This window comes from Diabrotica virgifera, chromosome 7, assembly GCF_917563875.1.
Source record: "Diabrotica virgifera virgifera chromosome 7, PGI_DIABVI_V3a".
Taxonomy (NCBI): Eukaryota; Metazoa; Arthropoda; class Insecta; order Coleoptera; family Chrysomelidae; genus Diabrotica; species Diabrotica virgifera.
In genome coordinates this window covers 32,863,774-32,877,196 of record NC_065449.1, presented here as the reverse complement: position 1 = coordinate 32,877,196, position 13,423 = coordinate 32,863,774, and the positions used below count along the sequence as shown (strand labels likewise).

Genomic DNA, 13,423 nt, shown 5'->3' with positions numbered 1-13,423 from the left:
TGATCAACCTCATTTTTAGAGTTCTTGAAATTTAAGTCCTTTCAAATTTTAACTATCTATTTAACGGCGACTTTTACCAGATCACATCTACATTGTATTTCTTTCTGTAGCGGGCCTTTGTTTATGATTAATCAACCCAGATATAAGTATGAGTTCACCAGCTCAAACCGGTCAATCGTGGTTTTGTGTGGATTATTGTTATGTAGTCTATCCACTATCATGATATTTGTCTTTGATATGTTTAAGTGCAGACCAAATATTTGACTTTCATTTTCAATCAGTCGAATGAGATCAATTTACTATTCTTGACTATTTGCAAGAACTGCTGTGTCATCTGTGAAACGTAGGTTATTTTTGTCCATTTATTGAGATGTACTTTTCCCATCATTCGTGGGCTCTTCGCATAATATGCTCCCCATATATGTTGGACCTTCTTCTTGATGGAATTCGTTTGAGAATGTGTCGAGCACTTTAACTCTTCCAGTAGTGTGTTTGTGTAGTTCAGTCATAAGCGAAATTGAGTGATGTGGTACTTCTGCTTCTTTTAGTTTCTGCCATACGTGTTGCCATTTAACCCTGTCGAACGTTTTGTTATAATCTATAAATCAAAAAATTTATAGTGGGATATTCAATTCCCTAGGTTTTTCTATTATTTTTTTTATTTTGAGAAGATGTTCTCGAGTGCCTCTAGCTTTGGTAAATCCAGTTTGCTCTTGGAGTACTTCCTTTTGTAGGAACGTTTTCAGTTTCTCATTGATTATGTGGGCTACACATAATAATTGTTGTTATGAATCGAAAAATAATTATTCCATAATTTGCTCATTTGCTGTAAATATTATTGTACTTCTTATTGGTGTAAACTAACGAAATGATAAATTGACAAGAATTCTTAAACAAAATTTGTAATTATTCATACAGGCGGTGATGGATTTGCCACCGGTTCAATAGAAATCATAGGAGGTGGTAGCAAAGGCTCTGGAAAGACTGGACCTATTATATTTGAGAATAACGATGATGACGGATTTGGCGGATCTGGAAAAGGAACCGGAGGAGGTGGTGGTGGCGGAGGAGGCTACGGTGGCGGTGCTGGAGGCGGCGGTGGTTTAGGAGGAGGAGGTCATGGTGGAAGTGCTGGAGACGGAGGTGGTTTTAGTCTTGAAGGAGGCGGTCATGGAGGAGGACTAGGAGGTGGAGGAGGCCTGGGAGGAGGTCATGGTGGAAGTGCTGGAGGAGGAGGTGGTTTTGGTGGAGGAGGCGGTTTTGGCGGAGGAGGCGGTCTAGGAGGAGGCAAGGGAGGAATAGTTCTTGGTGGTAAATATTGACTGAAACTATCTGAAGACTTGTTGATTTTTATAAATAAAGATTATTTTATTCCTATAAACATGGAATACTAAAATTATGTTTATCTGTAGGCAAATAATTAAATAAATGCATTCTAAGAATGTAAAAGAAAAAATTCTAGATATTGTTTTGAAGCTATTTCTTTGTGGCATTTATGTAATTTACTATTCTTATTACTAATTTACTATTATTTAAGTTAAATTGTGGCTTATTTCCCAATTAGAGAAGTAGATTGCCTAAGGAAGATATTTGGACCCATCAAGGAAAAAGGAGTTTGAAGATGCAGGAGCAACCATGAACTCTACCAACGGCTCAAAGAGACACCGATCTACGAATTCGTTAAAGTCCAGAGACTTCGATGAGCTATTCATGTAATGTGCATGGAAACTAAAAGATTACCGAAAAAGCCCTAGATAGTAAAATGCAGGGCGCAAAGGAAGGCCACAGAAAAGTTATTCGGATGAAGTGATAAATTTGCTAGACGTGAGAACCTAGAGAAGATTGGTGCGGGACGGGAAAGGTTGGAGGCACAGTTTGTTCTTCTTCTTAAACCATGCGACACTTGTTAGTTTCTGGCACTTAGTTGTAAGGCCTTTTTACTATATCTTGTTTTTTCCTTAAAGTATAATAAGTTCTGTGGCCTCAACGAAGGCCAACAGTTTTCTGTTGATCTTAGTTTTAGGATCTTTTCTTCTTCAAACCCCAGTTGACCATTGAATTCCTGCCTTACGTCACTGCGCACATTGTGTGTGTGTGTTGCAGTATCTTTATTCTCTCAGAATGGTTCATTCATCTTACCTAGTTTGTATAGGTGGTTTCTTAAACTGCAATGTCCAGTCACCATTTCAATGACCGTTTTGATCTCTCGTTTATCGAGGTTCAAACTGTTCGAGAGTATTTTATCAAAATTCTTGATTAGTCTGGATTTGCCCTTGAGTGGTTCTCTATTTTTTTTTATGATTACTTATCAACCATTTTTGAACCTCGTTTTTCGTAGCATCTTTAGTCATGTCAGAGAGGGAAAAGAGGATTTAAGAATAGTTTAACAATGCAGTACAATTAGTGATTTTCCTACACATAAACAATAATATATTTATAAAAATCAATTTACTCTTTGGATAATTCCTTGTTGAGACATACATTTTTATAATAGGCGACGGAGACGATGGATTAGTATTAGGCGGAGGAGGTAAAGGTGGCGGCCATTCAGGAGGATATGGAGGATCTAAAGGTAAATAGAAGAATTTCGTGTAAATACGAACTCTATACGTATACAACTTCTCGCAACCCTTTTTTTATAAACCTATCTGGTACTTTGTTTTAATTTTCCTAATTTTATGATAAGAACAATGTTTTGCATCTTTATCTGCTGCTTTTGGTTCTAGTCTTGTAGATTCCTTATATTATTAGGCTTTGTTTTAGTTTTAATTTTTTTCTTACTTTTATTACTCTTGTAAATATTTGATTACAGCATGTTTTCTATTGGTTTATACCACTTTCTAGCCAAAGTTAGTTATGTGTAAAATTGATATAAATTATATTTTTGCAGGCGGTGGTTATGGAGGTGGAGGCGGTTGCCCCGGAGGATGCGGAGGTGGTGGGGGAGGTAAAGCATATGCAAGCGCTCATGCAAGTGCCAGTGCCAGTGCATCATCTTAGTAAGTATTTTCCACCCGACCTAAAGATCTTTTGTGGCTCATCCCTAGGTTAAAGTTATTCCTTCAAACCGAGCCTTTTTAACAAAATCTATTATGGCCTTAGGTGAGGAAGCAGAAGAGGATTTGTAAAAAGATTTTAATCTCTTCAATCTTACAGTTTTCAGTTCTCATTTTCTGTCAGTCCGATTTTGTTCATGTTCCCTTGAGGTGATAGTGTCATATTTGAAGAGCTACAATAATATGCAGATCACTTCTATTCATATCTAGTAGATCTTTCGATCTCTTCTTCGAAGGCTCATGTATAAGAACTATTGAATATTTGAGACCCATTTGTTCATACCAGTGCAGTGGTTACGTTTCATTTGTTTCGCCCAGCGCGATATTGTTTTTTTTTTGGGGGGTTTAGGTCGTTTTAGATGTTCAGCCTAAGTCTGCTTATCAATAATTGTTGAACCTGGGAGGTGGTTGTGCAGTAAGAACTCTAGCGTTTTCTTTTTAGATTCGACAAAGATGCCATCAGATCTTTTGAATAGGCCTGGTTCCTGTGCCGGATCCTTGGAAAGAATCTTATGGATTGTAGTGATGCCGTGTATATCTGAAATACTCTTGCAGAACTTCCTCTAAGATTCCTTTTTGGCTCTTCTTATCTCTTTATTTTATTCAGTATGAGTTTTTCTGAACATTTCCCAGTTCTCCAATTCTTTGACTTTATTTGATAGCCAGTCGATATTTCTTTTCTTAGTTTTTCAGTTGTCTGCTCCACCAAGGTGTTTATTTTCTTTGATTGTTCCTATTTTTATGATTATCAATTAAGTATAATCCAATTATGCGTTACATTTTTAAATGTATCTTGTATATCTAAGAAAAAATGAAAGGTTCATTGTAGAATTAAAGTTACATCCAATAAAAGTCGATTTCTATACATATGCTTATTAATAAGAAATGATAGGGAAAACAAACGATATTATGGCTTATTCCTTGTATAATTATTACGCCTTGATTTATATTTTTTATTGTAGGCTGCCTATTTTCAATAATATTGATAATGATTTATTTTCAGCTGATTGTCGTTATATATTTCTCATGTCAACTGTTAATTTGGTCGGTGTTCGTTCTTGGTTTCTTTTGTGGTTTCCTGGTATTTGTTTCAGATTTATTTTATTTAAATAATAGATCTGTTAATATCAAAGAATACTCTATTAAAATTTATTATTTTTATATATAAATTTTTTTACAAAATACGAAGAAAAATTAAACTGTTTCTTTTTTTTTAGCGGAAGATAGCAGGTAACATACTGAGATTACTTTTTATATAAGATGCATGTGTATGATATTAAATTAATAATGTAAATAAATTTGTTTTATATTAAAAAGACTTGGTTTTTATTTTCTGTATTAATATATAATATCTTGATGGAGCTTACCGATATTCTAGTGTTACAGACCTAGTCGACCTAGTCGAAAACATGGAAGCAATATTAAAGAAAAGTTAAGAAATTATAAAAAAAACTAAAAAGAATATTACAAAGTATGACAAAATCAAAGAAGCTTCACTTCTAGCAGAAATTACAGTAGCAAGATTTGTTATAATACAGACCAACAAACTAACATGAAAGGAAATGAGAATCGGCAGTAAGATATTGGGAGACATGCGAGGTAGTTCGGAGACTTTAGATTAAGTTAAGGAAGTTATAAGAAATCTAAAAATAGCAAGAGCGCAGGCGAAAGTAGTATAACAACTGACAGTTTCAAGGAAAGTAGCGAAATACTGTAAGAAAGAATCTTTCGCTTCACATTAGCAATGCGACCAAAGGAGGAAAGGTCGAAACAATGGAACAGCGCTCTTATCTGCCTTATCTGCAAAAAAGCAACAAGAGTGATAAAACTATAGATTTATAGCGATTTTAGGGATGATCTATAAAACATTTCCAAAAATTATTAGGAAAAGATAAATAAAATACGAAAAGAAAGTGATCGGATAATCCAGGGAGGGTTTAGACTAGAGCTCCATTTTCCCGGCCCCTTTTAATTTCCCGGGAATAGAGAGTTGGTAATTTACTAGAACGCTTGTATAGGGCTACAAGTTGGTAAATACTAGAACGCTTATATAGGGCTAGTGAGCATGACGCTGCTTAGAAAGCAATAGAGTAAGGATCAAGCAAAGCTTTTGAAGGCTGCTCACAGTAAATGGAGGTTTAAAACAAGAGGATCCGATATCATCGAATTTATTCAATCTAGTATTAGATCAAATCATAAGAATATCAAAAACGGACGCAAGCAATATCAAAAAACTCTCTCTAGAAAAAGTTTTCTAGAGAATAGAAGAAGCAAACAGCTACAGAGTAAGAATAAACCAAACAAAAGCGTAATATATGGAAATATGCTTAGAAACAAGAGCAATAGAGTAAGCATCAAGCAAAGCTTTTGAAGGCTGTTCACAGTAAATGGAGGTTTAAAACAAGAGGATCCGATATCATCGAATTTATTCAATCTATTATTAGATTAAATCATAAGAATATCAAAAACGGATGCAAGCAATATCAAAAAACATCTAGAAAAAGTTTTCTAGAGAATAGAAGAAGCAAAAAGCTACAGAGTAACAATAAACCAAACAAAAGCGTAATACATATATGGAAATGGCAGAATATATAAAAAATTATAGCAACCAAATGTCTATGATTTTGAAAAAGTGAGAGAATTTGAATATTCATCGTCGTGAAGTCACACTTGCAACCTTTTCATCGCCAGAATTTGACTCGAAGTAACTATAATAAACGAGGAAAAATTAAATAAATAAAAAAGATGATCCAATATCATCGAATTTATTCAATCTAGTATTAGATTAAATCATAAGAATATCAAAAACGGACGCAAGCAATATCAAAAAACATCTAGAAAAAGTTTTCTAGAGAATAGAAGAAGCAAAAAGCTACAGAGTAACAATAAACCAAACAAGAGCGTAATACATATATGGAAATGGCAGAATATATAATAAATTATAGCAACCAAATGTCTATGATTTTGAAAAAGTGAGAGAATTTGAGTATTCATCGTCGTGAAGTCACACTCGCAACCTTTTCATCGCCAGAATTTGACTCGAAGTAACTATAATAAACGAGGAAAAATTAAATAAATAAAAGAGCTAGACAACAGGTTCATGAAGGGGAGTAGAATGATAGGGGGCACTAAAATCAATAGGTACTGAAGACAAAAAACTTATCAAGGGTAACGAAAGTACGAGGCAGTAGAAAATAATAACAACAATAAATAACAGAAAGAAAAGAAAGCAGAGATCTGAGAGGGAACAAAAATTGTCGGACAAATATAGACGATACAAAATAATTTAAGTAAAAATACGAGCCCAAAGAGCAAGGTCTTGGTCACATCATAGTAATACCAAAGAACCGTAATGGTAAACGAATACTCAAAGAGTGAGAAATAGGCGAAAGGAGGAGGATGCCCAAAGATGCTGTAAAAGTATTAAAAAGGCAGTGCTAATGGCAAAAAATGAAACATGGTATGGAAAATGAAACATAAGTAGGTATAAACAAATAGAGTAAAGCATAGGATTTATGTAAAACATGTAATTAGGCTTTGCCTGTTTGTTTCTTAAATAAATAAATAAATAAATTTAGCGGAGCATGGAGAACAACAAAATCACTTAGAAAGGATAAAAAGGAAAAAGTTCATATCAGGCTAATACTAAGAGATTGGAAAGATTATAGTCTAAGAGCTCGAGCCGAAAAATCATCGTCATAAGTAATATGGAGTTTGGCGTGTAAAATGTGTCTATTGTATATTGATAATTATGACCCCTTTCAGGCTGACATCTCAGTGGATACAGAAAGTAGCAATAAGGGATAAAAGGGGAAAGTTAGTATAGTCTTTAAAGGGTTTCACCTCCTATTTTGTTAAACCTCCATCGATTTGCATGAAAATTGGTGACTAGTTAGAGCATACCCCAAAAAATAAAAATGATTTGGTGCCAACTTGCACTTTTACCCTGGGAGTGGATACCACCCCTTCTCGGGGGTGAAAACTATTTTATTAAAAACAATCCCACAAATCGATAGATGGACAAATAATTATAAATAAAATTTGTTATGTCATGTTATTAAAATAAATCAATACTTTTTGAGTTATTAAAGATCAAAGATTTGTCTGTTTAAGAGCACAAGCGTGAAGTTAGGGATGATAAAAGAACGTATTGATTAATTGTATGTTACTAAAATAATATTTATATTATTATTTTGATGTTATAAATTTAGCAAAAGTGTATTCGAATATGTCAAATATACCCATTATTGGACACCCCCAGTTTCTGGACATATTCAGTTTATATTGATAAAAAAAAAGAATGTGTGTGTACTTTGTACGCACGTAAGAAGATATTCTTCTATTATATAATAGGTAACTTAAACGAAGTAAATATACTTAAAAGGTTATTTGTACTTATTTTATTTAAAAATCAAACTAACTTTCTTATCTACCACTTTCAAACAAGAAGAATATCTTCAAAAATTATATAATAATATACTTACAATCATAAAATCTATAAAAAAATAATAACTTGCTTGGGGCTTGAACCCATTTCACGTCTACCGCGCCGTACGAAAGTTGACGCCATTTCAAACTGCACCAAACTCTCGTATACGTCATGTGGGAATATACACAAACTAAACGTTTACACCATAAATTTATATGAATTTAATAAAATTATTAGTTTGATTTTTGTCGAAATAAAATACAACAAAATATAGAGTAAGAAAACGATATATGAGATGAAGATTTGTAGAAAGTTTGTTCGTAATCAGATTATGTAAATTATTAAAACATTGCCTACTAATAGGTAACTACATTATTTTGTTTACATTTTCCAAATTTGAAACTATTAGGTATTTCCAACTGAAACATTTAGAATTACGTACCTGCGGCTTTTCAAAACTATTTAAAAAGTCACTATAATTATAAATTTGATTTTATTTCTGTCCGCCCATCAATAAAAACTAATATTATACAATATTTTTGTTTACCGATAACCTCCATATTGAACAATTATTGACAGATCATTTCAAAATTTCAACACCCAATCAGAGCCCGTATAACAACTAATACCATACTGTCGGTGTGTGCATGCGCGGGGATCAATCAAATTTTACCCTCAATCGATTCGCCGCTAAAGAAGAATATCTTCAAATATTCAATTAAATATCGAAACATTATAAAAATAATATTTTACTAACATACAATTAATTAATATGTTCTTTTTATCATCCGTAACTTCACGTATATGCTCTTAAACATACAAATCTTTGATCTTTAATGACTCAAAAAGTTTTGATTTATTTTAATAACATGATATAACAAATTTTACTTAAAATTTGCCCCTCTATCGATCTGTGGGGTTATTTTTAATAAAATTGTTTTCACCCGCGGGAAGGGGTGGTATTCACCACCAGGGTAAAAGTGCAAGTTGGCACCAAATCAGTTTTATTTCTTGAGGTATGCTCTAACTAGTCACCAATTTTCATGCAAATCGATGGAGGTTTAACAAAATAGGAGGTGAAAACCTTTAATGACTGCACTAACTTTCCCCTTTCATCCCATTGCTACTTCCTGTATCCACTGAGGTGTCAGCCTGAAAGGGGTCATAATTGTAGATATGCATTGGACACATTTCACAGGAAAAACTCCATATTACTTATGACGATGATTTTTCGGCTCTAGCTCTCCGTCTATTATTATATATCAATATCTATTGAGCAAAGTAGTCCAGGAACTAAAGCTTTTCACCTCCAATTTTTACAGAATGGCTCAATTTGCTTGAAAATTTGAGAATAAGTAGTGGATATGGATCAAAATCTATATGATGCCGACAGGCGTTTTTACCATGGGGGTGATTGCCACCCTATCTTGGGGGTGGAAATTTTTTATTATATTTTGACCGCAAAAGTTAATAAAAACATTCATTATAAGCAAAAAATGTTCTATACATTTTTTAGATAAAATTAATAGTTTTTGATTTATTCGCTATCGAAAGTGTTAGTTTTATAAAAAAATCAATGTTTTTCAATGGTATAATCATTTACCATTCACTCAATTTTTGCCGTAGAACAAATTTTATCAAACCATGTTCTTGGGAATTAAATTACCTACAATTTCATATTTAAACATTTTTTCGTATCTCTGATACTAATCTATCTATTCTGAAGAAAATGGCATTTTTTAATAAATTGCAAACATTCGTTATTCGCAAACTCCAGTTTTTTAAAAACTAATCATTCTAAGCCAGTCAAACTTCTAGAATCTATTAACAATACATAAATAAAGAAGAATAAATAGGGCCAATGACTAAAAACACCGCTAACCTACATTATTATGCTTCCAATTGGATTTCTCCATTTTATTTTCAAAAAAATATATTGATTTTTTAATTGTAACTTTTTAATTTTTTATCTTGGAAAGTTCGTTGAAAAAGGTGGTTTTTGCATGATGTTACAATGTTTAATTGTCAATAGCTCACTCAATTTTTGCCGTAAAAAAAATTTTTGCAAATCAAGTTCTTGGGAATTAAATCGGCTACAATTTCATATTTAAATATTTTTTCTTATCTCTGATGCTAATCTTTCTATTCTGAAGAAACTACACGTTACTACTACGTTTACCAAACTACAAAAACACGTTATTCGCTTTTAACTCCATTTTTTTTAAACTAATCATTCTAAGCCGGTCAAACTTCTAGAACCTATTAACAATATATAAATCAAGAAAGTCAAATCAAGTCGATGACAAATTTTAATTAGGGTGGTGATTAGGGGGTTGTTTACGATCACTTTTTTGCTGAAAAAAATAGGGACTGACATTCTTTTCATTATAAGTAACTTAATTTTTTTAGCTAGGGATTGTTTTTTATTTCTGGAGATACATATTTTTAAATACTTTAAATTAGTTTCAATAAGTTTTCCTCGAAAAATGCATAGTTTTCCCATCTTTGACTTTGAAACTACAATATATAGCATTTTACGAAGAAGAGCCAACATATAATAAAGTATAGCTCGATTACTGTTGGTCTAAGAAAATTTAAAAAAAAAACGATTTGGTTTATTTTTTCAAAAGGTACATTTTTGTTGGGCAAAGTTGTTTTGATAAAACGAAAACTTTTTGAGTTATTAGCAGAAAACTGATTAAAAACATAGATTTTTTCGATATAAAACTAACACTTTCGATAGCGAATAAATCGAAAACTATAAATTTTATCAAAAAAATGTATATAACGTTTTTTGATTATAATGAATGTTTTTACCAACTCTTGCGGTCAAAATATAATAAAAAAGTCTACCCCCGAGATGGGATGGCAACCACCCCCATGGTAAAAGCGCCTCTTGGCATGATATAGATATTGATCCTTGGACTATCCACTACTTATTCTCAAATTTTCAAGCAAATCGATCCATTCTGTAAATATTGCGAGGTTTTGTCCTATTTTAAGCTTCATTACTTGGACTAAAGAACGTCCACAATTTTTTCGTGAAGACAATGAACAAATTAATTAAAAAAATTTTAAAATACGCCATTGTGAAATTTTTTCTATTTCTTAAAAAATAAAATGTTCATATTTAAATAAGAATATCTTTTAAATGATAAGGGAATTAGAAAAAATTGCATTTTTTTGCACTAAATTGTTGATAAGTAAAATACCACGCCGAAAATTCCGTAGAAAACGTATCGGATTGCTTACTATAAGTCAGTATCGGAAAAAAACCGTAAATTACCTGGTTGTTGAGGAGTCCCGAGGAAAACTTATTTCCCTGACCAGGTCTGCTCCCTTTCTTTTGTACTTTTGTTTCAAAATTTCTCCAAACAGCTATCCGTCTTTTTCTCTATTGAATTTATAGCTATTTTATTATATATAACTACTAAACAATTTTAAATGTAAGCGTTTTTTAAAATTTTTTCTTGTTTTTTTAGGTAATTTTTTATAAATAATTCAAACATGTAATGCCGTTTTGGTTTTGTTTAGAGTTGCACAAGTTTGACTTGAATGTTTGAACTTGACTTGAGTTTGACTTAATTTCAAGTCAAACTCAAGTCAATCCTTCTGACAAATAATTCAAGTCAAGTCAAACTGGTCAATCGTACAGGTTTGAAAATTCAAACTGTTTGTCAAACTAGTTTGAAAGAGTTTGAAAAATAATTTATTTAGTAGATATACTTTTTTGTCGAGATTGACATGTTAGTTGTCAATTAAGATAAGAAAATTAATAATACAATGAGTGCCACATAAAAGTATCTTGTTACAGGAAGCGATTATAATCAAAATAGGGTAAATTTTTTGAAAATGATTCCTGTATGTTTAGAATTGCTTGCTGACAAGTTTCTTTTTATCGATATAACTTTTTTTATTTGAGTGTTACTAGATTAAAACAAAGAATTCGTTGGATAGTTTTTTTATCATACTAAGTGTAATTTAATCTACTTTGGAAGCTTCCAAGTATGTATTACGTAACGCAAGTTGGGGGAGGGTTCGAACAGGGTGTTACGTAACTTTTCAACTTTCGTTTATATTTTACATAGAACCCCTGGATTGTATTATATTGCCCCTTCACGCTCCGCTCATGTTACAATAGGACAATAGTATTCAAGTGAAAAAATCTTAAAATTTGTATTAACCAGATCAAGCACAGTAACACGTGTTTGCAGTAAATAGCTGGATCTTTCTTTACAATAAAAGATGAAAAGATACAGATGTGATAAAGAGGTTGTAATAGCTTCAAAAATTGCGTTTTGTAATACTTGTACGGCTCCTTTGAAAAAAATTGATGAAGGAACAACAAAATATTATATTTTTGATAGAGTAGGTAGGTTTAATGATTTTTTGCGACTTTGCAATGTCGTCTTAAAGAATTAGTTTACTATTTGTCATTTTATAACGCTGTTCTTTATTTTTACATAATACAAGTACATTTGCAGATTTTTTTCTCTTAATTTTTGCACTGGAAATACCTTCAAAATCAGACTCAGTTTGATCTGATACTTATTCTGAGCCGAAAAATATTCAGCTCAGATATTATTTCACAAAACACACACTTCAAAACGAACGTAATAAACAAGCCAAGCATGTACTCCTTAATAATATGAACTACAAACTAATTTGCGGAGTAGCAGATTCAGACCAATCCAAATAAGGCAAAACAAAAGTCGGTACGCTCTCCACGGGCGTAGCCAGGGGGGGTTTTGGGGGTTCAAACCCTCCCCGAAAAGTTAAGATATTAACATATTTCAAATTTTTATTATGAATATAAAAGTTATTTTATGTAGATTTAGTCGTGTTACTTTTTTGAACCCCCTCCGAAACTAAAACCTGGCTACGCCTGTGACGCTCTCAATTAGAATTGAAAATAAACATGTTGCGCAATATGATATTCAAACTTCAAACTGTTTGAAGAAGTTTGATTTCAAGTCAAACCTAAAGATATTGAAATCAACTCAAGTCGAACTTTTTTACAATAAAAGTTTGGTTTTCATGTCAAGTCAAGTTTGTTGAATAAAATCAAATTAGTTTGACTTGATGCATCTCTAGTTTTGTTAATGAGAAAATATAAAAATAAACATAAAATGTTACTTATGTTACGTTAATAATTAATTGTGTTATTACACTTAAAAAGGTAATAAACCATTTCTAACTTTTATTGTTAGCTAAAAGTTATTGCTGTAATAATTATTATTTATTTTTAATTAAAAAAAAAGATAAAAAAATTATTGGAAAAGTCATAACGAAAAATATCTTTGGAAATTTTAAAATTACTAATAAATTATTTCTGTTCCTATTTAGAAAAATTTTCAAAAAAATAAACATATGGTCATCAAGTATGCCCATATAAAACGAAATAACAAATAGTTGTTATTCTCTTTTCCTTTATCCATATTTGGGGTTGGCTTGTCTAATTAAACTGCATCATAAATTTCTATCTTGGGCCACAACAATATCAATCCCCTTACCGGCAAAGACGAAGCCATGGTACATTTTTGGACTCAGACCACAACATCATTACCTAAACTGACAAAAAACTTATAAGATGGATAGGAAACAAAGTTTGAAGTCACTATTTGGAAATTAAAACACCAAGCTACGACGACAGTCAGCGATGAGAAGGAATCCATCATTGCACAGACAGAAGTGGTGTCATTTAAAGAAAGATTTAACAACAAAAAATATCTTGGACTGGACCAAATACAGAGAAAAATGTTTGCTAGACTAAACTACTTACCAAAGATCAAATAAGACTGGTGACCGCCCTCTTCAATAAAATTGATACGAGAGGAAAAATACCAAATAATGGCCTGCTGTCAAGGTTTGCTGCAGTCTAATGAACCAGGCCCTCAAAGCTTTCCTAAGCATTATACAAACATGAGTTTGCAAAAAT

General features: G+C 32.1%; 1 protein-coding gene across 4 annotated transcripts in view; it reads left to right on the top strand.

The window, feature by feature from the left end:
- LOC114337853 (uncharacterized) overlaps nucleotides 1-4,372 on the top strand; it is a 38,788-nt gene extending 34,416 nt beyond the window's left edge. For 3 of the 4 annotated variants that reach the window (XM_050656781.1, XM_050656780.1, XM_050656779.1), the window contains 4 exons: nucleotides 919-1,311; nucleotides 2,495-2,572; nucleotides 2,891-2,999; nucleotides 4,274-4,372. In XM_050656781.1, the coding sequence (XP_050512738.1) occupies nucleotides 919-1,311; nucleotides 2,495-2,572; nucleotides 2,891-2,999; nucleotides 4,274-4,283 (590 nt within the window). In that variant the 3' untranslated portion in view covers nucleotides 4,284-4,372. The remainder of the gene's footprint in view (nucleotides 1-918; nucleotides 1,312-2,494; nucleotides 2,573-2,890; nucleotides 3,000-4,273) is intronic. The other variant, XM_050656782.1, reaches the window with a different exon arrangement.
- The last annotated feature ends 9,051 nt before the right edge of the window (nucleotides 4,373-13,423 follow it).